Source organism: Myripristis murdjan, chromosome 14, assembly GCF_902150065.1.
Source record: "Myripristis murdjan chromosome 14, fMyrMur1.1, whole genome shotgun sequence".
NCBI lineage: Eukaryota > Metazoa > Chordata > Actinopteri > Holocentriformes > Holocentridae > Myripristis > Myripristis murdjan.
In genome coordinates this window covers 5,971,329-5,998,965 of record NC_043993.1, presented here as the reverse complement: position 1 = coordinate 5,998,965, position 27,637 = coordinate 5,971,329, and the positions used below count along the sequence as shown (strand labels likewise).

Here is a 27,637-nt window from a genome sequence, read left to right as displayed (position 1 = left end):
AATTTGACATTTATTCCACCCCTCCTCAGCAGGGGGTGCTGCAGCACCCTCAGCACCACCCTTCCCGCGCCCTTGACTGAGGATGGATTTGTTTCAAACTTACAGCTCATTGGCTATGGGAGATTGACCACATAGGGCATGATGTGTATATTTCTGTATTATTTTCTGTTAATGTCAACTCAAGCAAAACTGGCTGAACATCTATGGACCTTGAAACAGATGCGACTTGCAAATACTCTGTTACTCAGGTAAACCAACCACATTACTGCTGCATAATGATGGGATATGTTAGTCATTCTGGGGAAGTTCTTTTTTTTTTTTTGTCCTCGCCACCCTCCACGAAAAGTCAGTGTTTCGGCACCCTGTCTTGCTCAAGCTACACAAACACGTTCTTCCTAATCCCATTGTATTCAGACATAAAAATAAAGTCTTCTTTTTAATATTGTCAGCATGAGAGGTGGAAGAAAACAATGAAAAAGTGTCTTGCTTTGGACAGATGAAACAATAAGCTGTAACAAAACCAGAGAAGGCAAGCTGTGGCAGAGAATTTCTTCGGGCAGCAAGGAGGAACGCAGCAGAATCATTTTGCAACCATTTATGAAAAATTTCACTACAGTTCATATACATTACTGTTCCTTGTGAGCCATTATGCTCCACACGGGAAGAGTAGATTTGATTTACTTCAGTGCAGTTTCATTTGATGTTATTCAACCAATTAATTGATAAAGAACTATAAAGACACCAAAAACCAATGGGAATGACAAGTGTGTTGTGATAACTGCAATACACACTGTAAACACAAAAAGCTTCAAAACATTCCCTGTATATTCTGACCTCAAAAACAAATTTGTGCCCCGGTTCCTTACCTGTATCCCTCTTTCCCGTCCTCTACCACTAGCTGCCGGAATTCCTCGTACATCTTCCTGTTGAAGTGATCCCGTAGGAAAAACGACCAGAAGCGGAACAGCGTGTTCATCTCCTGTGATTGGCCGATTCCCAGGCGCTTTCGCTCTGTTGGTCAAGAGCACAGAGGTGAGGGGTCAGCTGGGAAAAATAATATTAGACTGCTGCAAATCCAAGACTGTGGCAGCTAAGAATGGCAAGGGGTTTGCTGGATTGTTATTCCTCAGTGTATTTTTCTATACTGAAATTCAAGTTTACACAGAAAACATTTAACATTTTATCTGCAGGAAAAGAGATAATGATAACAGACAGGGCTACACAATACTGTCTGAATTGTGTCCAACAAAAAGAAACAGCTGCTTCAATATCTGAACAGGATCTAGAGGAAGTTTTAGTGATACTTTACTTTGGGAGCTTTTCATAATGCACACTGCCACAGGAGTTCAAGACAGATAAAGCTTCAACATTACCTGCCTGCCCTTGTCACCCGCAAGCACTCTTTTTTTCCTCCCAAAGCTTCCCAAAATTCCCTCTTGATCTAAATCCCATAATTAAAATTTAGCTGTTTATTGCAGACAAGATCTAAAGGGGGTGAACAATGTGGTCTCTACTACAGTTGGGTTCACCTACTGCAATAAAATGCATGCAACACAAACCTCCCCAGGAGTTTTTTTTTTTTTTTTTTTTTTTTAATACATTTCCTGACTTTCCCTATGTGGAATTCACCTCCCAAAAAATCCATCATAATCCAAAAATCCATGACCTATGGGAAGGTAAAGGTAGAAGGTACACTGCTTGGTCTCAAATAAAGAAAATGTGACAGATCCCTCAGTGTTGTCTGTACCATTTAGGCAGCGCCGACGGTACTTGTGGTAAACGTGTTGTGTGAAGCCGTTCTCCTTGAGCAGCTCGTGCGATGGGTGCTGGAACTTGGGGAGGGACTGAGGCGTGCAGCCAACGTTACCCAGGGCAGGGGTGCCCTCCGATGGGCTGGCATTGGAGCTGCAGAGCAGGGAGAGGGAGGAGTCATTAGATCCACTTGCAGAATTACAACTACCTCAGCGCTGAGGGTCACAGCTATAGTCTGGTATGTCCTGCACTGTATGCGAGGTCTTTAATCCAGAGGTTTCTCTGCAAGATGTCAATTAATGTCTCCACCGAAGTCACCCATAAAAAAAATTCTCTGTACATTCATTGCACTGGGGAATTAAAGCTGCATTATGCAACCTTGCATATTGGCAGCTATAAATGTCAGCAAGAATTAATGGCTTTAAAATTTTGAGCATAAAAACATGAGATCAGTAAATAAAACACAGAGGGTCAAAGAGGAAAATATCTGACATTGGTAAATAATAATAATAATAATGATGATTCTCAACATAAAATCATCAACACAGACTTTAAAACCAGGCCAAAACCAGAATTTCATTTGGGGTTTATTTCTCCTTCTTGGGATCAATAAAGTACTCTATCTACCCCAAATACACCAAAAATTGATAGACGGATGCTCTTCACTATGGCTGAGCCAAACTATGATTTAGCCAGATTGAAATTAGGGTTTTTCACATCAACATCTTCCCAATCACGTCTTTAAAATTATTCTTAAAAAAGTAATCTCATTGAAAATTAATATGAACATGATTACAGTAATGTTCTCCATAAAATGACTTTAACTGTATATTTCACATCTCATTTAGGAACAATGCGTTATAGTAGACAGAATACTCTGGAAACTAGCCAATCAGACAAAATACCTTTGGGATTTCAAGTACTTGATCCATACATTCCCTTACTGTCAATGGGTAGCAAGAGACATCAGGACCGATAACTTCCCCTGGAGGGAGGGAGGGTGTCTCACCTGACGGAGGCGGTACGGGAGCGATGTTCTCTGGAGTCCATCACCCAGCCAACGTGACACTCCATGGGAGGGTTGGAGCTGTGTCGGGTCTTCCTTTTCCTGGGGGTCTGCACAGGTACAGGAACAGGATTGCAGTATTTTAACAAGCGGGTTAACAATAATAAAATGGTACACGCATGGCTGAGCCTGTTGCAGGTGAATGGAGAGATCCTGATAGTAATATGTATAAGTTTGTTTGGTAAGAAATGTTCAGTGCACATCTTAGACACCTTTTGAGGCAGGTTATCACACAAAGTTTTAAACCATAATCGAAAGTGAAACAGTAGCATTTTGTAGTTTGTATGTTACTTCACTTGATGCTAATAAACTGACAGCATCAGGACCCTTAAAATGCATGCACATGAGTTCATTTTTTGTTGATTCTTGCTATCCTTCAATGAAAGGAGAGTGGAAATAAATCTTAGCATTTTATGACTGGAAAAAAAAAAAAAAAAAAAAAAAAAAAAAAAACACTGTAAAAACAAATGTTAATCTTGGATCCATCCAGATAAGAAGCTAGCCCGAGTGAAGAAGAATGTGTGCACACCAAGTTTGCTTTTTTTTTTTTTTTTTTTTAAATAACTCTAGATATCTGTTTGGGCAAGTGAGAACAATGTCGTCTGAGCTCACATACTAAATAACTGAGAGAGTACTCTGATCCTACTACAGGAAACAATAACTCCAGGATGATCAATCATTCCTTTTGACTTTATGAGTATAAGAGGTGGAGCCAGTGATTCCTTATGCTTGGCAAGTGTAGCACAACAAAATGAACTGTAGGAAAGCTGGAGTCTGGACTGATGCACATATGGAAAAAAAAAAAAAAACCTGAAAGGTTCAGACCAACGAAAAAACAACTGGGTACTAATGCATACTAACAGGTACTAATGACCCTTAGCACCTTACCTTTGCATCGACGGGCCGACTTTCCTTCACCACTGGGTAGAAGCGTGGCGTCATGGTGGGGTCCTTCCGGTGAGGGGTGCGAGGCGTGCGGGGCGTCCGGGCACTGCGGTAGTTGGGCGAGTCAGGCACGGTAGTGGGGAGCGAGCGAGCTATTGTGGAGGGCTCGGGGGCACCGAAGAGTTTGTTCGCCAAGGCGTCTGTGGGAACTGAGGATGCGAGAGAGGAGAGTTGTTACAAATCAGCAGAATAAGAACTAACGACTAACCCTAACAGTCAGAAAACAAATAATTTTTGTGGTGTCACAACTTCAACTGACTAAAAGCCTGACCGAAGCTGTTTGGCTTTTTACCCATTAGAAGACAGAGTCCGTCAACAGATGACTGACTAAATCCTTTAAATAAAATTGTCATTGCAAAAGTTGACAAAAGCTTTTTTAGAAAATAACACTACCTGAAAAGCCAGCATTTTAAAGGCATTAACAATTCTATCTTCAGACCACAGCATTTTGTAACCAACCTTAAGATGCTCTGCAGTGTTAATAAAGACTCAACGTGCTTTGCTTTCAGCCTAGAAATGATTTTGCCAATACAGACATCAAATTATTTATTTCATTATTTTTAAATCCTGGGTAAGTCATCCTGGAATACAGCTCTTCAGACTCAGTAAAGGGGTCGATCTAATGTCACAGCTTCACTAGCAGTCTTTTGTTCATTATTAGGCAAGCTCTGAGTCACAGGGCTCGTTATAGTTGATCTGCTAATGTGTAGTGTTAGGTCACACAGCTATTTCCACCTGAACAACAGAGACAGAAAAGCTGGTTTCCATTAGTCCTTGAGACTATAGTGCCATTAACTGAGGTGCATTAAATAAGTGACCCTGTAGGTTTGACCTGGTTTACGTAAAAGAAAGATTGCTTGGTCTAATGAACAAGTACTGGAGAAACTAATGCGTCCCTGTTGGTATTCATGTGAGTCTGTGTGTCTCTGTGTCCTTACTCTGTTGGGGCCGTGGGGGTCCTGGAGGAACTTCCTGGTTGGGATCAACAGGGGGTTCGGGGGTCAGGCAGTCAAACTGTTCGCGACTGATCAGGTGGACCTTCTTGAAGTTCTCCACCTCTTGCTGCAAAACCAAGAACATCAAGGAAGAAGCATTAATGACAGCATTCGAAATGGTGGGAGTGTCATTGTAATCTGGCTGATGAGTATAATGCTTCAGTCCTGTGCAATATGTCAGTGAACAATGGAAGGCTGATCAGCTATTTAGCGTGTTTTGGAGCGGTTCGTTTGTGGTGTAAACGTGAACCGACCAATATCTGACCCAACAACAGGAAGCACCGTGCATTTTGGACTGAAGCAGCTCCTGTAGCTCAGGTGCGTGTAGTAGACTCATCATTAGTAACAGAAACACGCATCTCGGTAACATTGGCAACTTGCAGTTAGCAACACAGGAACAAAATGAATCGTGGGTTGACATGGAGCACTGAGGAAATATATTACCTTCTGGGTACATAGCCCAAATAAAGAAATTATATAGCTGCTGATGACGCTTCCATGTCCATGTTGGATAATGTTTTGGTCAAATCCGTTTGTACAATAAAGTGAGAGAGGAGGAAAATACATCTCAGAAATAAAAATAGCCCTTCTCCGCCTTTCAACCTGGCAATATTTGTCTGACCCTGCCTAATAAGCAGCCTGACAGCTACCAAGTGTGAAAACCTATTTATTGTTATTGATCCAACAGAACTGATCTCACAAAATTTTGCTGTATTACAGAATATAAAAACATGGATTTGTTCCACAGAAAATTCAATAAAAAAATGGAAGGAAGTGTACAAAAAATATGTATTGCTTTGCTCCCTGATTTGGCTATAAGAGAAACAGGTCTTTACAATATGCACGCAAAAAGTGCTGCAATAAATAAATAAATAATAACAATTCTAAAGTTCAGGTTTATTTAGAGCCCACTCTGTTTACAGTCTCAAAGGGCTGCTTATGTAATAAAATGCAAACAAAAAGTAAGTGTAAAAAACCCATTCGTCAGTGACAAACCTTTTCTGGAAGAGTTTGGAGACGGAGATACAGCAGCAACACATTACTGCCAATATCATGCTTTTCAACTTCATGTTTCTCTAACGTTAGGCTCTCCACACGAGTACACCAGCTAAAAACTGACTAAAACAGGACTAACACGAGCAGACACACCAAAAAGTCCACAAATGCCCTGAATGTTCCTCAAAGCCGACACCATCTGGAAACCAACAGCTCAAAACTCCTGGCAGCAGTGTATTATCGCAAAAATTACTCCTACTATGACAACAACACTACTTAAATTGGATACTACCACAACATCCGCTTCTACTAATATACAGCGAGCTTAGCGTACACTGATCATTTCACCAGGCTCACAAGATGCAACTCACTCTTTCCTCCACACTGAACCAAGTGTCCTCTGATCTTTGAGCGTCCATCTTTGTTCCCCCAAGAAGCTCGTCCACTAGACCCCACGGGCCGAGGCCTCGTCGTGGGTTTATTTATAAAAAAAAAAAGCCCCCTCTGTTCCACACGCCACTGGACGTATGCCAGGGAGCACGTGAAGGCCCCACAAAGAGCACAACAATACCACAATGGGCAGTGGTGACAACAAAACACACCCCAAATAAAGATCCCCTCTCCTAGACAGGAGCTTTCTGTTGTGTGGGCTTTGCCATATCCAGAAACAGCTCTAACTAAAGAATAATATATCTACACATCATCCAGCCTTGGGCAGAAACACCTCCAATATGACAGTATACATAACATGGAAGCTGTCAGAAAAGGCCACCTTGACTTTACCTGTAATGGCTGTGCTGTGTGACTCAGTGTTGCCACTAAACATGTTTCCAGGCAGGTTGGAAAGGCTTTTGAAACCAAAACCAATTATGTCCTTTAAGTGGGTTTGTGTCTTCATTTCAAAAGGTAGGGGAAACACTAGTACCTGAACTGAATGGATACATGAATGGAAACTGTGGTAGATATAACAGGAATGTTATTTCGAGAGAAAGATGTAAGATGTACTGAGCAGTCGGTACATCGGAGCAGTAGTTATAATCCTGAGAAGTCAGTACACAGATTACATAGCCACTATACAGACATGATTTCCAGAGCAACACCAGTTTGAGTCAAGACAAAATGTTAGATTAGAAGTTTTAAATTAGTAGTTAAAACAGTAGTTAACAGTTAGAATAGAATTAGTAGTAGGACCTGACCTCAACTAGATTATAATGAAGGTTCTGAAGGACTACTTCACCTACAAACACACACTAACTAACTAAATAAATAAGTAAATAATCTCAATTATGTATTAAAATTGCTATATTGCTTGCTTATAGGTCTCGCTGTAATGATGGTTAAGTAATGTCCAAGTTTACCTAATGTAACCTCACTCTAATGGCTGTAAAATGGCTCCCAGGTAAAGTTCACACATGAAAAGTGACCAAATCTTATTGACAATTAGCTACCATGGGGTTTATAGATGTATAAGGTCACCTTGTGAAATAAATTCCTGGTATGATAAGGATTTTGCTGAGTGACAGTTAAGAATGTGCACACTAAATAATACTAAGTGATAGTTTCCTTTTGCTTGGCCCATCCACAGGAAGACAAAAACAGTGTCAGATGCAGAAGAGCAACCCAGTGTCTCAACAATGTTGAAATCACAACTACATGTAGTCGACAAATGCAAATCAGCCTTGTTATGAATGAACCACCACTCATATGTCAGCTGGGTAGCATGACCTCACCTTGATGGTGGCATACTCGGGTTCGTATGTATCATCCCACAGGTCCTGCTCGTAGTAGTAGAGACCGTCGTTGATCACTTTGACCAGCTCGCTGGTCAGTTTGGAGCGGGATGTGTGCTGCCCTGTGCGGTCGCCTCCCGGGTGCTTCCTCAGGTACGGTGGCGTCTGCGTCACAATCAGGATCTTGTTGACGTCGCGGTCATCGATCTCGCAGTCAGAGTCCTCGTCGGACCAGTCGGTGAAGGTGTTGCGGCGTCCATCCATCTGCTCCATCTCCTCGTCGAACATGAAGTCGAGCTCCTCCGGTTCATCCTGCTCTGCTCCATCCTGTGAGGGTGAAAAAGTATTCAGAACTCATTAATCACTTGAACATGTTTTACCTTTTGACCACCAGATGTCATTAGTCACCATCTGTTATTTATTTCTATGGGGGAAATGAAGTATGAACATGAGGCAGGTTTTAGGGTCTCTATGTTCCAAGTATGTAGAAATAGTTTGGAGAAAATTATAATTATGAATAATAGGAATTGTTTCAGCAGGTTCCTGCATATTTGCTTACACACCTTATTGGCTGTGGCGGCGGCGGGGGAAGGCGATGGCCCAGACTGGGGCACTGGGGAGCGAGACAAGTCTTCCTTTTCTTTCTGCTGCTGCTGCAACAACAAGGGCATCTACACATCAGTTAAACAACACTGGCCAAGGAAGAGGACGGAAGAGGGAGAGGAGGAGGAGGAAGAGGAGGTGGAAAGAGGATGGACAGATTGATGAACAGACAGATGGATACGCATGTGGAAAGTAAAGATTTAACACGAAGAGAAGGCCACAGGGGGAAATCATAAATAATCACTGATATAATACAGTCAGTGACTTCAGAACTACAGACATCTCTAAGGCCCATTACTTTGGTCGACTCTCTTCCTGAAACACATATCATTCGGCATGTAGTTTGCTTTCTCTCTACTGACCTTGGGTCTGGCTGGGGAGGGTCTGGGTCTCTTCTTAACCTCTATCCAAGACTCTGAGTCCAGGTCTGGGAGGCTGGCGGACAGGCCCTTGGGCATGGTCTTCAGGTTAGATGTGTCTGGCTCTGTCTTTGTCTGTACCGGTGTGGCGGCTCTGGGGGAATCTTGCAGCAGAAACAGAATAAGATTGTTAGATTGTTATATATTTTTAGCAATCTGTTTCTTATGCATCATCACATTTACTACTGTGCAGTGGACAGAGGCAGGGGAAAAAAAACAAAAAAAAAAAAAAAACTTTGGGAGAGCGACATATGAAACATGACAGGCATGCCGGCCTGTGAAGCCACCAGGGCCAGTGGAGATGAGATGTGACAAGTAATTGTAGTATTGCAGTCACACTAAATCCATGTAACCACAGTTTATGCTTTGTTTCTTCAGGAGCGATTTACCCAAGTGTGGCCCCAGTGAAACCACTGGATGGATGATTAAATTCAATAACTATAATATATATCAACCGAAAAACATTTTTATAAATGGACAGTTATGCCATGGAAATGTGTTTTTTGGGCAATTTGACAAATAAATGACCTAGCAATAGGCCGACTTGCTGTTTTATTGCTCCATCTCTAGTTTGACTACTGAGGAGCAGATAAACCTGCCCTCTGCTTAACTTCAAGTGCTTACTTGCAGACTGCTCAATCATCTGTCGCGGGACGAACTCAGGGCAGTTGATGAGCTGGGAGAAGTCGGTCTGGCTGTGGTCGGGTACGCTCAGGCCCGGCAGAGGCCACTTCTCTGGCTCCACCTTGCGGCGGATCTTCATGTCTATCAGCTCCACCTCCTTGCTGTCCTTCAAAGCCTGGCAGAGGTGGGCAAAGACATGGTGCTTTGGTTTGTTTGTGTGTCTCATACAAGAAACGCGAGCTCTGCATGAAGCATGACACTGACACTTAGTGACATTTAGAGATTAGTTCAAGGAATATACCAAGTTGTTGGGAGACTGGCCTTGTTGGTCAAATGTTTTATATTACAGCTAGGTGAGTCGGACAAAATCAAACATATAGTGATACTGTGACAATACTGTGGAGATGACCACTGGTGCTTTCATCAGAGATTTATACACAAGATATATGATAAACACATATTAATAATGTGGATATGATGACCAAGCAGGTAAACGTAAATACCAGACTAACTAGAACAGTCTGTCTGGAAAACTGCATCCCTTTACTGTAATGGCGCCTTTAAAACCAGGACAAGACACCAGCTATACAGCACCACATCACAGTGTTATGATATCTAAAACTGAATATTGATAAATCACCTAGTCCTACACTGCACTTTACTGCATGAGTTATGATAAACTTTTGATTTCAGAGCTGCTACAAATTTCAACTTTCTTAATTTTGAAATACTATAGTACACTACATAGTATTCACTATATAGGACTATAATTTATGCTTAGGGGGGGAAACTGGATGATTTTGGTGTTTATGTTATCGTCCCTAATGTTAATGGGGCAATTTCTCAAAATCTTAGAAAATTCCATTAACTTTGGGTTGAAAACATCGGCACTTTGATATTACTTACAACTCACAATGTGTGCTGTCTTTGATTGTCCTTAAAAGGATACGTATGTTGTTTTTCAACCCAGGCTTACAGTGAGGTTTTACTCTGTCTGGTTATAAATGATGGGAATTGAAATTTAGTGTGGAGGAAAGAAATCTCCCAGTTCACAAGTCACGAATGCTTTATCCATCCTCCAAAGAAAGTGAGGTCGCTTTTACAGTAAGAATCTGGGAGGCAATGAGAGCATTATTTACATCCAGAATGAGGTTGACGTCGGTGGTGAGGGCCTGCACCCTGTGGAAACTGGCAATGAGTCCGATGGGAAGGAAGCCATCCTGGTCCATCTTCCTCCGCAGGAAGAAGTCTCGCTCCAGGTTGTCCAGGCTGAAATAGTACTCACTGCAGGGGGATGCAGAGAATAAAAAAGGCATGATGAACAAAATCTCCTGACAAATAGGTGTCATAGCACAGACTCATAACTCTGTAACCAGATGTACCCTGACTGTCTCTGCTGTGATCTGCCTTATTCTTACCTTTCCTACCTTCTCTAATTGAAAAGCAAATCATTTAATATTTTTTAGCTTTTAGTGTGAACAGTTTCTTGTTTGAGTTAATAACAAATGTCATTACTATGGACACGATCAGATTCAGAGTGGGACGAAGAACACAGGAAGGGAGGGAATGGGACAATTCAGAGTGAAAACATTAGAGAAACTGCTCATATTGGAAACAGACACTGGTTTGGAAGTAGCTAGATACTTTCCGAGGAACCCCTAATCAATAACAGATGGTATTTCCAACCAAAGATCAAAGTCTCTGAGTAACTTCATACTTTGTTAAACTGAAGAGAGCACTTCTGCTCACAGCAACCGTTAAGCTCAGGTGCCAGTGACAACTGTTGCAACACACACATCTTCAGGAGCCAAATTGTGACAGAAAACCACCTTAAAGCTAAAAGTGGGACTTCAGGTTTGCAGTTTGAGGACCACAAGCACAAAACCGTAGTGTGGGCAGTGCGATTTTTGAGTGCTTCTATATTTTAGAGTTTTTTTCCACGAGACTTCAATTTATGATTTCAGACAGCCAAGGGCTTCAATTGAAGTGTTTTCAGACAGCCGTTTCTAAAAAGCACCACCGTCTTCAGCTTTTTATGTTGTCCTGATCACATCCCTGAAAGAGCAATGCTGAACTTACATCTGCCTCTTGATGTAGTCTTTGAGCAGGTCCTGATCGACGGAGTAAAGGTCATTGCTGCTCATATTGTCGTAGTAGTAGGTCACTGTGTTGTTGTACTTCTGGCCATAGGCACCATCTTTCATATCGTAGGCCTTGTAGCCGTAGTGGTAGTCATAGTGGCCTTGATAAAACAGAATCAGTCAGTTAGACAAACAGTTACATGGCATCTAGCATTTGCAGTGCGTGGCACTTGTATAATTTGTAAATGGATCTACGCCCTCACTGAGACCATGTTTTCCTGATATTCCTCTTTGTTCTTATCTGGCTGTTATACATTTTAGCATTTTTGCACAGAATATTCTCCAGTGGATTAAAGACACAAACATTGTCTGCTAGGATATATTGGATACACAAAGCCCCTACAGGCCAAATTTATATGAAATAAAATTTTGGAGAGAATGTCAGCCATATTTCCATGTTCAGTGTAAAGAGGAGACTGAGAACAAAAGACAGAGATGGAGACAGAGACAGGACAGGAAAATCATAAAAGCCTTTCTAATCCACACGCTGCACTGCACAGGCGCGCAGGCAGTTTGCAGCACAGCTGGATCCTGGTGAGATGTGAATCCCGGTGGGTGTGTTCCTGTATGTGTTCTTGTATTTCTGTACTTATGAGGACACAATGCCCTCACAGGGGTAGAGCGAGGAAGAAAATCCTCCAAAGTGACAGCAATGCTGTGGCATGCAGGGCTTATTTTTAGGGTCAGTATTTGTGTTTTTGGTTATGATTAAAATTAGGAGGAGCTATAGTTTATGGAAAGGTTCTAGTTAGACATTAGTGGTGGAATCAGAAACAATTTAACGGGCTGTGTAAGGTAGGTTTCTTTGTCAGTAGTAAGTCAGTAATAGAAAGTATTATTGAATATAAAATATGGAAATATGCTGACATAAAAATATGGGGGAAAAAAACAGAATTAAGGAGTGAATGCAGTCAGTGAGGGTCCTTGCAAGTGCATTAACACAACTGTGTGTGTGTGTGTAGCTGAGTGTGTTTCAGCACAAGTGCACACAAAGTAAATAAAAAAAAAAGATGAAGTTCATCTGCCCAGCATTAACTATAACTTCCTCTGGGGGGATTCTCAGGCTGCTGAAAGTTACAGCGTGTCCTGGAGAAGAAGGGAGCGCCGTAAAACTAAAAACTACGCCAAGCTTATATATCGCTGTGGGAGGGAGGAGGAGGGCGGGGTTCCAAATTTGCTCCTTTTTTTCCTTTTACTTTGCCTCCAACTTTTATTTCTCAACTTCTCTTCATTTTTTGCTCTATTTTTTCTTCTCAGTCCATTCCTCTCATTTCCACATCTCATTGTTTCTCTTGCTTCATTTTTCACTCCGTTTCCTCTATCATCTTTCCCTCCGTCGCTCTCTGAAAATTAAAAAAGTTGGCAGAGTTCCTTCTAACAGCCTGGGGAGGGGGCAGTTAGGAGGGAGGAGACAGAAAAATTTGACAGTGATAAAATGAAACATGGATGGTAAGAGAACAAATATATAACAGAGCAGAGTGGAATGAGAGCAACAGGGATAGAGAGAGAGAGAGAGAGAGAGGTGAAGGGAGCTTCGCCAAAACCAACAGGCCTTGGGGAAGTCTGCCGCCCCCCTGGATCCCAGGCCTGGAGGGATTCAAGGCCTTGCCTCATGCCAACACACTCTGGTTGTTATTCCACAGCTTTGTTTTTACTGTAGCCTCACAGGAGGCCGGATCAGGGTCAGAAACACACAGTTATCAAGGCAAAGCCAGTTCACCCCAGCCAGAGTTAGTCTAAGGCAGGATTCATACCAGTACAAGGTCAAACAGTGAGTAAAAAAACATTCAACACTGTTTTAAACTGCCTGTAGTTCTTCCTGCCAGACTTATTCAAAAAGTCTCAAACCATGAAACACAGACAGCACATACATTTTATAATTTCACTTTAAAATTCCACACCTCCGTTTTTAAATGACGCACAATTTTCACTTAGTGTTTAACAGAACTGACTAGATACTGGAGGTTGGTAATATTACCGATCTTTAATAACATACACAGTCTGCTTCAAAGGCAAGCTGTGTGCAGTGTGAGGGTATTATTCTCAACTTTTTTGTTTTTTGTAATTTGTTATGAATTTAAACAAAACAAAACAAAAAAGGTGATGTATTTAATTCCTTCCATAGCTTTGAGAAAAAAAAATGCAGCTCTGATTTTCTGTCAGGGGGTTCACCCCACAAAGAAAACAGCGCTTATAGTTGAACAGATGGCAATGTGATATTTTTATCTAACAAATGAGGTTCTTTGTTTTTTAGACCCCCCCCACACACACACTGCTAGAGATATGCTCTTTCTCACATCTGGCTTTGATGAAAGATCCGGCCAAGACATTTTTGTCGAGGTCGTGATTAAATCTATGGGCGAATGAAGCTAAATGTTCTGCTACTGCTCAAGTCGTGGTAAATCTCTGTTTGGGCCAAAGCAAAGAAAAGAATGATGATGCTAATTTGTAAGTGGGCGTGTGTGTTTGTATATTTTGTGTCAATGCTGAGATCAGAGGTGTGTAACTTCTCTCCATTGGTGTTTAGTCAGAGAAGAGACATGAGAAACTCATCACTTCAACAGCACATGTGGTCAGTGTAAACAGGATGTTCCATCTGCCCGACACAACATCAGCACAGTTGTCAAAATTAAGGTTTTGGGTTGCAGTACATTGAAACAATAACTTTAAGCTTGGTGATTTGTAAAAAAATGTATAATTCATAGCCTATGTTTCTTGAACTATCCTTCTGTCCATATATATCTATATCTATATCTATCTATCTATATCTATATATCTATCTATCTATCTCTATATATACACATATATAGATATAGATATATAGACAGATAGATAGATAGATAGATAGATGCCAATATGTCAGTGCCATCAAGACAAAAAATATGTTTTTCATACAGCTCCTTGTGTATTTCTGTGTGTAAATTAACACATACCTCTGCCACCACCTCTACCCCGTCCTCGGCCTCTTCCTCTTCCACGTCCGCGACCTCTGAACCCGCCGCGGAACGGCGCCCCCTCGCTCTTCACACTTGACACCTCGTCGTGGTCGTCGCGCCACTCGCGCTCGTACTTCTGACTGTGCCAGTCTAGAAAGAAACAAACAAAAAAAATCCTTCATGCTGACTTCCTGGCTTGGTTCAACTGCAAATGCTGATTGGCCACACACACTGTGAGGTCTGTGTTTTCTGCGTACAATACCAAAATAACAACATCTCATGACGAAAAGACGATGCTCTATGGCAATGCAATTTTGAATAATCATAATATACACTCAAGATATCCACAACTTCATTCTGACTGGTCAAAACAGCAATTAGAGATATCTGTAGTTCTGACCAGTCAAACAAACTATCTGAGATTTCCACAATGACATAGGACAAATGATGTCACTTTTGCCGTTCATGTTTATTGGGCTTTCAATTTCAGATACCCACAATTCAGCTGTAGATATGCACAAAGTGAACTGCAGATATGAGCAACTGAATTAGTACTAACCGTAATCACTGTTTCAGATATCTATTCAGGGTTTCCGCTACATGTAATTCATTGTGGCGCACCGCCACGGCAAAATAAAAGCCGCCACACCTTCGGAATGATTTTTTTTTTTTTCCAGATGTTAAAACAATTTTAAAATCATATATATATATATATATATACATATATATAGGCTATCTAGCCTTTTCTGCGCAAATATATTTATTATAATCCGTTTGAAATGATAATTTAAATATCATGAAATGGTACATAACACTGCAATTAACTTTATTTTGAAAAATGAACACCGGAGTCATCACCCGCCTGTTTGATTACTGTCTGCAGCGCGCTCGCAGAGGGAGAGAAAAGGGCAAGAAATGGGGGGTCAACGATGCTGAAGCCCACCCCCACAGTTTCAAAAAATCCTAGAGGAAACCCTGTATAATTAAATTATGACCAGTCGTAATTCCATTTTGAGACATCTACAGTGTCATTTTGGCTAGTTAAAATTCCAGTTCAAAATAGCTGTAACATTATTCTGACTGAAACTTGATTTACAATATCTAAAAAGGACAATGTTGATATTTTACAGATATCTTGAAGTGGAATTATGATTAGTTATAATTAATTTGAGCATATTAGCAATGTGAACTGCGGACAACTGGTCTGCTGACCTGTAAGGACAAACCCCATACACATGAATTGCAAAACTGATGTCATTTGTCCAAGGAAGAATGACGTGGATATCTGTTCTTTTTTACTAGGAAGAACTGAATTTCGGATATCTGCAATACACACCCAGTGTAGCGACTGAATGTTAAAATTAAATAGTAAATGGCTTGCCATAATATTATGTAGTTACTGCAGATATTCCAGCAGGACATTTTTTTTTTTTATTATTTGTAGCTTCTGAGTTACTTTAGCTTGTAATAATAACAATAGGGGGAGAGAGAGAGAGAGAGAGAGAGAGAGAGAGAGAGAGAGAGAGAGAGAGAGAGAGAGAGAGAGAGAGAAAAATTGACATATGGACACCACCAAGGAAGCACAGTGAATAACTGGAGCAGAACCCAGTCGTATTACTGGGTTACTCAGCCAGCTGTGACTCTAACTCCATTTATCCTGTACAGTGATGGTTAGTTTCCTGCTACATTTCGTTTCCTCAATGAATGTGACAAACTAGGTCACTTCTACTATGTGCATCTGAAGTTGAGGCTTTTTAAAAATAAATGTTAGAGGATCTGGTTAGATATCAAAGCAGAAGTAGCACACACACACACACACACACACACACACACACACACACACACACACACACACACACACACACACACACACACACACACACACACACACACACACACACACATTTTTTCACATAACAGTCATCACTCCACATCCTGCTGCTGAGTCATGCACTACATCTCTGCACTTATAAGCATTACCATCCAAATTCAGTAGCATGCAGCAATAAATCTCTGACTATAAATGCAGCAATATTGATTCATAATCCGAAATCAACATCTTCTGTCACACATGGGTCATCTGAGACCAACGGCATTAGCAAATAACTCTGGGCTTTTAAAGCTTGCACACACTTCCAGTTGGGTGAGGTTTTCCACATTACACATAGTGTCCGTTAGATGGCAATCGCAAATACTTCCCAAAACTTTGTCGCGGGTATTTTACTGTCTCTGACGTTTTACAGTGCCCTTCCTGGCACCCTAGTAAACTCAACACACACAGCCATGCTGTGGCTCAGAGTGATTATGTAGACTGCAGCCAAAATGAAAAATAGGGTCTAAGGAGACAGCATTTAGAAGAAAGAAGGCATCAAGTCATGTCCTCATCAAATTTTTGCATGAAACGTGGCTTACTGAGGTTCCTCCGTCTGGCTGTGTTTTGAAGGCAGAGGAGATGTATGCTACACTGAGTAGGATATCCCACTATCCTTTGTGCCCTGTAGACAGTGGTCACTTAAGCCTGATCTGTCACACACCTGCACTCTTGGTTTGGGCCAAAGCAAAGCAAAGAATGATCATGCTAATTTGTAAGTGGGCGTGGGTGTTTGTGTATTTTGTTTCAATGCTGAGATCAGAGGTGTGTAACTTCTCTCCATTGGTGTTTAGTCAGAGAAGAGACATGAGAAACTCATCACTTCAACAGCACATGTGGTCAGTGTAAACAGGATGTTCCATCCCTCTGTCCATATCAGTCCATTTAGTATGTATATATTATACACTATTTTGAGATGTCAATATGTCAATGCCATGGTATCAGTAATGAACCAGTATTGACCAGTAATGATGACAGCTGTCAAATGTAACACCAACATGATGTCTCCTGCCTTGGTAACCGGTCCAAAACCAGAGAGGTACCTCGGAGAAAAGTGGCAAGTTTGTAATTCTGAGGTAAATGTGTGAAAACAATGCTTGCTGTTGCTGTTACTTACCTCTGAGGTCGTTCCTGGCGTTGGGGGGCATGCGGGGGTTTTCATTCTGCCGGCTGTTGTTCCTGGAGGCCGAGCGCTCCCTGGGACCCTCAGACTTCACCTCGATCATCAGGGGAACCCACTTGTGCTTGTTGCCTAATAGGAAGGGTACACGCACAGGCAGCAGGGGTCAGAGAGGAAAAACACGACTTCATTTGATCATGTGTCTAGACATGATGTAGATGAAGGTTTTCACTCATCTATGCAAGGATGTTGAGATCTGATCTAACGAGGAAGTGAACTGAAGAAGTATTCTGGATGAGTTGCAAAATGTCTTCAGGATTACACAGAAAGTCCAGTTGCTTGTAACAGGCTATTTGTAGGTATTCAGCCCTTCTTTGCATGAATAAAGCATGGATAAAATGGGCAATACACTTAATGTAAAAGTTTGTTTTGTGACAAAGTTCTGCAATTAGTCACATAAACTGCTCATTAACAATTCAATAGGATCCGCACCGATTTGAACATTAACTGAACAGTAAAGGACAATGACAGTGACACACAAATGGTCCTCATAATTAATCACAAGTATATGTACACCTACATTTTCCAACTACTACTGACATAATCAGACAGTTTTGTCAACCAGAGGTCACAGTGGGCGGATGATTTCAAAATCCATTGATCACTTTTACCACTTTTTACCTGCCAAATGGATTTCTGGGACAGAGAAGCAGCTCCAAATGTTGGACAGATTTTATCAGTATTTGGCTGCTGCCTGGGGTTAATGTCCAACTCCCTTATGAAACCCTGTGATGATGATGATTAAATCCCCATGCGTAAAACAGGTCTCAGTCAGCTGCAGTTCCTCTGCTGGCCAGCAGGCTGCACCAGAGGTCTGCTGGCTCAAATTTCTGTGAGTGAGTGTGTGTGGGAGTGTGTGTGTGTGACAGATAGTGGACACAGTGGGATGAATTTGCTAGTTTAAAGTGACGTGGCCCTATGTCTTTCTGCTGACTGTGTCGGTAAAAGGATGGAGAGGAGGAGAAGAGAGAGACAATGAGACAGAGAGAGACAGAGAGAAAGAGAGAGAGGGAGAAAGAGAGAGAGAGCGAGAGCAAGACTGAGAGCGAGAGAGAGACTGAACAACAAGCACAGGAGAAGGGAGGTAAAGTGAAAGAGAGAATGAAAGTGAGAAAAAGGAAAAGTAGAACCAGAACATGGCAGGAAGTCCTCCCCCTTAACAGAGGGCAATCCTGTTGGTTGACTTGGTTGGCTGGGTTCATGGTCGGCTGGCCGGCTGATGTAATTTAAACCCATTATTGCTGCCAAAACAGCTACCAGCTATCAGGGCCTCCCACTTGGATCATTTGCTGGTGGCTCGTGTTGAAAAAGGAAGCTGTGTTCAACTTTAAGGGCAAACACCTCAATAACAGCTGAAGCCTCACACACTGTGTTGTCCTCTCATCATCTGTCCAACTGTCTCTGGGTGCTGCTGATTACTTGTACAACATAGCTCAAGTGTCATCACGTTGACTTTTATAAAGTTTAGTCTGTTCGATTTCTTCACCAAGGGTTTGTCACGGAAACTGGGAAGACATATTTTGCACATTTCGATCTAAAATACTCCTAAAGTGGCTTGCTAGCTTTACTTATTGAAAGCGGTGCCAACACCAGCCACATGGGGCCCTACACGACATTTAAAGGGGAACTGCTTACAATGAACAACAATGAAACGTGAAACTAAAACTCAAGAGAGCCTTGTATGCCTTTACGATAATCCACAATGTAATAGTGAAAATGTTAAAACCTATCTCTACTATATACTTCATTCTTAAGTGATTTGAAAATTGATTTACACAATGTAAACAATAAAACAATCAAACAGTTATGTTACAGAGTCAAGGTCTCTCTTTGAACATTCATAACACAAATACCCAAGAAAAATCTGGACTCGTCCCTCACTGGAAATCCTGATCAGGGAAAACCCGGATGACAAGATCAAGAAAGTCCCTTCCCACATCAGTGGCTGACATCACACTTAGAATTAAGTGACACTGCACCTCTAGATGAACGATTGCACATGAGCAATGTGGCTCTTTCCTGTCTTTATGCTGGGTGACTGACAAATAAGCCAATGCAGAGGTCATTCTGAGTGTACAGGATTTTTTTTTGTTTCCACAGGCAGAATGAAACCTCCTGGCCAGCTACAGTAGTTTCCTTTCAATGAAAACCGAATAAAGACAGTTTGATGAACCAGTAGCAGCACACTGTTAAATTTGGTTTCTGGCTGCTAAGATATGAATTGGAATGCGTGTTTGATCAGCTTCATTGAGAGCCACTTCAGAGAACAGAGGGGAAAACACCCTTTTAAAAAAAAAAAAAAAAAAAAAAAAAAAAAATCAAAATTTTCCTACCCAAATAATTTACATCTTACCACCATGTACAGTGTAGCATAACTAGCAAAACATGGCATGACTGCAGCTTTGATTTCCAAGGGGATACACCAAACTGAATAATACAAAAACTGTTACAAAATGATAGTCACCTTTTTTCTTCTGCCCATTCTTCTGCGAGTCCTCATCGCCGTTCTTCTCCTCTCCAGAGTCGTCCGACTTGGCCTTCAGGTTCTCCTTGCTCTCCTCGTTGCTCTCCCTCTTCTCCTTTGACTCTTTCTTCGCTGTCGTCCTCTTAGGAGCCTGGAGAAGGAGTTCAAATAAACAGACTGCACTTAGAAAGGGCATGTTAGATAAAACAAACAACAGGGCTTATTAAAGGAGGCTTAAACCTAATGCACAAAGGATTAGCAAAATGTGGGGACCTCAAGTAATTAACGAATTAGCCCCCTGAACTGTGTGGTGTGACATGCATTTGTACAGGATTATTAAATTTGTGGAAATCACAAGAACCCTGGACATAACTGCAGCAGTTTGAGATTTTACATTCTGTGACATTCTGATTCAGCAAAGCACAATTTCAAGTTCATGCCAAGAGTACACTTAAAACGTTCCTCTATAGAATGCTGCTACTTGTTATTTATGACTGGAAGATAGAAAATAGAAATCTCATGTCTCTCAAAAGAAAAAAGAAGAAACTAGACTTTTAAAACAAATTATGGCTGAAATTACCCACAGCTTTGTTTGCATGGGATTAGCATTATCATCTGATTTCTGTTTGTACCAAAATTGGAGCTGGAGTTTTTTCCTTCCACAAGAGCGAAATCAATTATGATCTCCAAACTTATTCCAAAACACTGGAAATTGTAGCTAATAATATCCCACTATTGAATTAGCAGAAGAAGAGCAAATATTATCGACACATGGTTCAGGTGATAATGGGTCAATAAAACAAACTTTTGAATAACTGTGAATTAAGTAGAACTGTTGGCTGAAAAGATTACAATAACAACAATATCAAGTGCCATACAGAAAACCATTCTTGGCTGAATTACCTCATTTTCCCCCAGTCTTTACCCCTCCTGGCATTACGGAACATATTCATTTCATATGGATGTAGGTTTGAATTTTATTAACATAGCCATAATGATGGGCAGCTGTGGCCAGGTGAGTTGTCAATACCAGCAGATTCGGATGAACTTAGAGGCACACAAATTACTAGTAGACAGAGGTTTAGTGGGAAACGCATTACACACACACCTATTTCCTCTACCTGTACCTGTTCTCAGTATCGACCAATACTTGAAATTTAGTTTATTGGTATTATAATATTTGTTAACCCCTGGTTAGTGGTGACTGCTTTGTATATACTAACCTATACATTCAACCAAAATATAATCAGCATTCAGTACTGGCCAACATTTTTTAGTTTAATGACTGCAATTCCTACTTGAAGTGAACATAAAACACACAAAAAAAATTCTGTACACCCTGCAGCCTAGTTTGCAGAACATTAGAACATGCATTACATACAGTCACGTACAAGTTCCACTGACACACGTTATAACTGCAAATATTTGGTGCTTAGTATTCAAAAATGGTATTGTTGGGGGAGATTAACAAGGTGTCTTCCTAGATAGCTGAACTGTGTAATATACTCGATATATTCAGACAAAGCACCATGGCTGGCTACATCAGGTCTAATGCAATTGTGAATAACAGCTAGTTAAAGTTGTCCACATTGTGTAGGTTTGACCAGCATCAAACTTTGATGACCACGTTTCATGTCAGGTTTAAGCTGTAGATGCAACATCCTGCAGGCTAAAGTAAGTGACACAACAATCTAGATTTTGCAGGTGGCTTGGTATTTCCATTAAGCTTTTCTTTGGTTCAGACTCATTATAATGTCTTAGTGGAGCAGAGCAACAGGAATGGTATCAGTCCCTTCCAGCTGAGCCCCAAGGCTAAGCTAACACACAATAACGGACACGGGGGAGTTCACCGTACATGGTGCACTGCCTTTTTGCTTATCTTTGTTCACAGAGCCGATACTGAGTTTATTCAAATCAAACAGAATTCAGCCGGCACTGTGTTATAGCAGCTCAGCTATCAGCAGCACACATATCTGCAAAGTTTGACACTCCGAAGGGGGTTTGCATAAGAACCATGCAAAGCACTAGAGGCAGGCCATGTTTCATCTCCCAAACCTTTCTGTTCACACACACATATACAAACACACTCACTCCTCAACATGCTTTTGCTTCAAGGGATCTCATCACAACCTAATGTAATCACACTTACTACATGGCAAATGTGCCCCACACATGCACTGCAGTTATCTCCACACATTGGGCAACAGGGAGTTTCAATAAATGTCAGACAAGAGAGGCACAAGTAAAGTCTCCTGTGCTTTAGGGCCCACAAAGACTGTCACTCATTTTTAGGTGGCTGAAGCCAACACATCTGATATCTGTGCAAATGTGTGGGAAATTTCATGAAATATAACAGCTTTAAAATTACTGTGATTAGACTGTGAGAAATCACCTCAGATTTAATGGAAAGGGATCTAAGTTATAAATGAATGAACTAATGTATTAATAACTAGTATGCAGCTTTAACCCTTGCACTCCTTAATCCTGGTTGCTTGTAGGGTTAGACCTATATACTGGTTTAACAATACACTGCACCAGTGTTGCCTCTATAAAATATCAGATATTGGCTTGTCATGTTTTCCAGTGTTGATATGGAGGTTCTCCCAACCACAGCCACATAAAACTGTCAGTAGAACCTACAATATTTAATATCTTTACTATTTTGTGTAAATGTTAATTTATAAGCGGTGCATAATCCCTGTTTATAACCCCTGCTGTTGAACAGCTAGAGCAGGTTACTCCACCTGAAGATGCTAACTTGAAAAGTTTTAGTGTACAAACTCTAAATTCTTACTTATTTTTGGTATGGTTATGCATGAATTTTAAGATGTCAGTAATTAGTATAGTGCGCTAAGCATTTAGAATTGGGATGCAATCAGAAGAGAGAGAGAGAGAAAAATTAGGAAGTAGGAAATTAGGAAAAGTTATTAGAAATCAGAAAACCATTAGAAATGTATGACAATTGTGTCCAGAAAAAAAAGACAAAAGAAAATGACTTCCCTGATTGACTAAATCAAGTTAATGAAGACCAATCATCCAGCTTTGATTCAAAGGTTGAAAACTAGCAAACCAGCAAACCATTTCATTTCATTCCATTCCAAAAAAAAAAAAAAATCCACACCATTCCTCCATATCTGCAGCCATCACACGTTGCCCTTCAGTGCTGATTTAGGACCAGATTTACTCAATCCCAATGTTATTCGTAACCATCAGCATCCACTTAACTCTACACCTGCCATCACATGAGCTGTGTCAGAAAGCTTCTTCTTGCTTCTAATGTGGTCACAGTAACCAAAATTTCAACACTACTTTGATACCACTGTTTAAGACAAAATTTGATTCTGCTGCCACTTACAGACAGGACAGTATCCTTTTGTCACAATATGATTTGATCTATATGGGGTTCAAGATTTGATTTATCCAAACTGTAATGTACTAAAAAAACAAGCTCAATGCATAAAAAACGCGTGCCCAAGCAGAGTTGTATTTGACTTCTGAGGCCCAAATATTTTAATCGATGGTATTAGCTTGCTAATAAGTAAAGTAAAGTAATAAGTTGTCATTTTGAATTGCAAAAAAATCTGATTAAATTAAAGGGCCTCTGAAGGGGTGAGTCGTCTCATTTGTGAATAATGCAGCAGAATAAAATGTAGCTAAATGTAAATGACACTCCTTTTTTATGCTCCACAACACATACTGTCATCATTCTTGCATTGCAATATGTTTAATTTCAATATAACATCTCATCCCTACTTTCTGCAAATGTGTTCTGCAGCCTGAATACGAATTTCACTGTCGCTTCCATTCCACAGGGCACATACATACACACCACTGGCATGTGGAATGCAATAGTCAAAAGAAGTGGAAGGATTTGAACAGACAGAGTTACAGGCTGGCTCTTGACAGCTGCTGATGGAGCCAAACATCTGAAAATGGCAGAAGGGTCAAACAGTCCATTTCTTGAAACTAAATACCGGGCCAACTAAACTGGTTGATAAAAGTGGGAGCAGGAGCAAAATATGGAAATAGTGTTTAAAGAGCCTTCAAAATCCTGTCAAAAAGTTCTTAACCAAGTAATTTAGCAAAGCATCTACATGAATGCTGCTTAATGTTTTTTTTTTTTTTTTTCTTGTTTGCTGTGGTATCATAGCAGTATCAGATTACGAGATACAAAACTTTTTATTTTTTTCAGAAGTCTTGTACTGTGACAATACTTTTTTTTTTTTTTTTTTTTTTTAATTTCCCTGTGCTTTGTGTTGTATTAAACTTCAGAATATTGCACCTTACTGGACTCAACACAAATAGAAGGCAATATGAGCTTTCAGATACACCACAGTGACTTGATTAAAATCCACAGGTAGGCAGGCTTGCAGGTTTTGTTGGCTGCAGGTTAAACTTACGGCAAATCTCCGAGAGTCTCTGACCTGCCTGACAGTCGCCGGGCAGGACACGGTCCGTGTCACTACCTCGATCTGAACAGAGGGAGGGAAGGGCAGTTTAGAAGAAGGCAATGAGATGGATGGAGATGTGCACACACATTCACACATAAACAATCATATATATATATATACACATGAGTATATATGTATAGTGTATACACAAAAGCACACAAATAGTGCCCATATGATGCATTTTAAGGGACAGTAAGAAATCTATTACCTTTATCAACCTCTTTATCAAGACTCTGATACAACACCCCCCAAACCCTCCCAGCCCCAACACTTAAAATTGACACAAGTAATACAATTACATTTTTTAAAAAAGAGGCAAGCTAGCCATCCACTAGAAACATCCAGAGAAGAGGTAGTATATCATCATGCAAAACCTTGTAATAATTAGCCCATCTATTTTGTCATTTGGTTTAGGGCAAAGCTTTTTTGTTTTTGAAGCTGGAGAATCATGCAATGCTGATCGCTCGCTCAAAACCCCATCTTCCTCTGATGCTGTGTGAATGCATGAATATATGCGGGATCTGTGAGAAGTTGAATGCATCATTGGTGGAATTACTAGTGGCACAACACTACAATATTGCCCAACCTTGCTCCACTGCTGAGCAGAAAAAATGTAAGTGGGGTATCTTGAAATTCCAATGTGTGGGGAAATTTCCACAGATTGCAATTACACACTGAATTCAGACTATCAGAAAGAGTTTTACAGGCAGAAAGCTCAGCAACTGATGCCAAGTAATCAATATTGACAGGCCCATCAAATCCCAACAGTTATATTGTCATTTTGTGCCATGGGGCAGGAAATTTTTTAGTTACTGTCCCTTTAAAACCTCCTCTGTGGTTTATTGTTCTGCTCCTACAACATTAGGGCAATATGCCTCTTCCTGTTGCCATCCAACACACTGAAAACACCAAGTGGATACTCCCCAAGCTGTGGATGGGTAAAAAGCATCTGCTGTTTTCACAGTCGACTGATTTCCCCTCTGAGAATAATAAAGTACATCTCATATCATCTAAATGGCTAATGGTGTGTCATTACATCAAGGCAGCTGATTTATTTGTTTTTTTTTCTTTCTTTTGGAAACTGTATGGATGGAAACAATGGTTGATTTTTTTTTTTTTAAAGAGAGGACAGAGATGATTGAAATGATGAAGAGAGAAATAACCACTTTGTAGAAAAATGTGTTAAAAGTCCAGGTGTGACTGGTAGAGAGTGTGTTCTTAATCAACAATGGCATGTGGCATAACGGCTGAAAAAATGTCAGCAATGAAAGTGAGATCAGAGGAATGCTGATTCATTCTGCCAACGTGTCACCATCCGCCACAGGAAGGTACTGATCACATCTTTACAGGGGTCCCACCTCGATGACACTGTTGCTACACGGCTGCTGCTTCACCTCTAAAACCAGACAGTCAGAAAAATTTAACACTGCCAATACAGATACAAAGATGGAGGGGCTTCTGCAACGGCTACAGCTGCAGTACAAGACTGCATCAGGAAGTGAGAACTACACTGAGAACACACATCCACCCCCTAGGGAGTACAGAAAATACCCTCTTGAAAATACCCCATGTAAAGAATTCTATTAACAAATACTCCAAGGGGTATTTGTTAACAAATACCCCAACAAGTACCACTATCACTCACCCCTAACGAATATCCCAAGGGGTATTTGTTAGGGGTGAGTGATGAACGCTGCCGTGTGGACATGAAACTCATCTGCTTCACTTTGTGCACAAAAATTCATCAATGAGCTACAAATAGAAGACCATCAAATCATCACAGGGAGATAATTCTGAAAAGGAAAAACAATACCAATTCAATTTTAAGACAGACTCAAAGTACTTATTTGCAGCAAACCTGTAAAATCCAGGCAACAGGACCATTTATTGCAACAAAATCTCAAATTTAACTTCACCATTACTACAGCGCCATACTTTACGGCTAAAAAATGCAAAACCCTGCTATCACACACACAAAAAAATGTCCCAGGATTAAATTCCAGTATCCAAATCCCAGTGTGCATAATTTGTGGAATTAAGTGACTGATTTATTGCTGTAAAGGTTACGTGGCGGACGGCATACTCCAACAGCCTAAGAATAGCAGCAGAACAGATCCAGGGGTGCTTTTAGCATGGGGGACCCCTAAAAGGACATCCCTTCCCGGGCTTTGGCCCCGTCTCCCTCCCTCAGCTCCTGCTACCAGCCCCATTGGTTATTCCTGGCTCTGATGACGTGACCCACATTTTCCTCCCTGGGCTTCTTGGCAGAACCACGGGAACACGCGCACTCTTGCATGTTCGCTTAAACCTGGCAGTCTAAAATAGTGGGGTTACACGGGTCACTCTGCCAGTGACACGCTATCATCCACCCAAGTCCCAGGGGTGCCGAAATAGAAACTAGCCACCTGCCTCAACCCTGAGGCAAGGGGCTGATGACCCACTGCTGTTACTGTAAGAGGACACAAATGAGACGTATCCGCTGCGGGGCGGTGGTGGAGATCTGACCGACGTCTCTGGGTGACGAGAGGATAAGGGGAGGAGACGGCATGCTGGGTGCATAGCTGGTGGTTCAATTGACACCTGAGCCAAGCGAGCCCAGGTCGTCGACAAGCTTGTGTGAGATGGTAGTGGGAGTTCAAGGGTGCAAATCTACAAATCTACAGTACGTGTCTGTGTGTGCTGGATGTGACTGGTCTCCAGAGACACTGGGGGAGGTTTACTGTCTCAGAGAACCAGGCAGGAATTGCTAAGGCACCAAAAATCTCTTAAGACTTATTCACAGTGGTCTGATATCACCTGAGGAAGTTTGACGATTTGGAAAAAAAAAAAAAAAAAAAAAAAAAATGCACAGATTAACATTATTTTAATCCCATGTGAATCTGTCATGACTGTAATTTGAAAAGAAAAATTACAGCACAGATACCCTAACCAAGCTGTTTCTGTATAGCGTTGAAATGATAAGCTTGATATTCATTTTACTAAGTATCAAAGATCTTCTGGTCACAGCCTCAAAAAGCTTGCATTGTCCAGCTTTTCTCTGTTTCAGATCGTTATAAAAGGAAGATTTTAAGGGTTTTTGACTGCTGGACAGACTAGGTAAGCAATTTTAAGACATCACTTTAGGTTTTGGTAACTTGTGATGGGCATTTGTCATTATTTTGGACATTTTACAAAATATATGAAAAAAAACATCAATCCATGGAGAAAACAATGAGCTTGAATCTGAAACATCCTATGCCATCATACCTTCTGACCTCCTGTAAAGCCATCCGCTGCGCTAAAGACATTCATGTGAGTTTTGTTTGAGCTGGATGTTTCTTTCATATTGTGTACAGCTTTGCAAGCTATGTGTTTTGGTTCTTCTCTTGAGTAGCAGATGTCTGGAGCCTAACCAATGTTGTGCTGATGCTTTTTTTCTGATCCTATTAGCCTGGTATGCTAATGAAGACTTAATGTCTAAGCATG

The 27,637-nt window shown here is 41.0% G+C and overlaps 1 protein-coding gene across 2 annotated transcripts in view; it reads right to left on the bottom strand.

The window, feature by feature from the left end:
• The window catches only part of larp1 (La ribonucleoprotein 1, translational regulator), a 62,989-nt gene that overhangs the window by 5,566 nt on the left and 29,786 nt on the right, over positions 1–27,637 (bottom strand). The window contains exons 4-18 of one of the 2 annotated variants that reach the window (XM_030068389.1): positions 24,122–24,193; positions 19,722–19,872; positions 17,195–17,329; positions 14,205–14,357; positions 11,210–11,372; positions 10,270–10,414; positions 9,131–9,305; positions 8,450–8,610; positions 8,048–8,137; positions 7,485–7,811; positions 4,702–4,825; positions 3,707–3,912; positions 2,762–2,868; positions 1,748–1,905; positions 867–1,011 (exon numbers count right to left, since the gene is read on the bottom strand). In XM_030068389.1, the coding sequence (XP_029924249.1) occupies positions 867–1,011; positions 1,748–1,905; positions 2,762–2,868; positions 3,707–3,912; positions 4,702–4,825; positions 7,485–7,811; positions 8,048–8,137; positions 8,450–8,610; positions 9,131–9,305; positions 10,270–10,414; positions 11,210–11,372; positions 14,205–14,357; positions 17,195–17,329; positions 19,722–19,872; positions 24,122–24,193 (2,312 nt within the window). The remainder of the gene's footprint in view (positions 1–866; positions 1,012–1,747; positions 1,906–2,761; positions 2,869–3,706; positions 3,913–4,701; positions 4,826–7,484; positions 7,812–8,047; positions 8,138–8,449; positions 8,611–9,130; positions 9,306–10,269; positions 10,415–11,209; positions 11,373–14,204; positions 14,358–17,194; positions 17,330–19,721; positions 19,873–24,121; positions 24,194–27,637) is intronic. The other variant, XM_030068390.1, reaches the window with a different exon arrangement.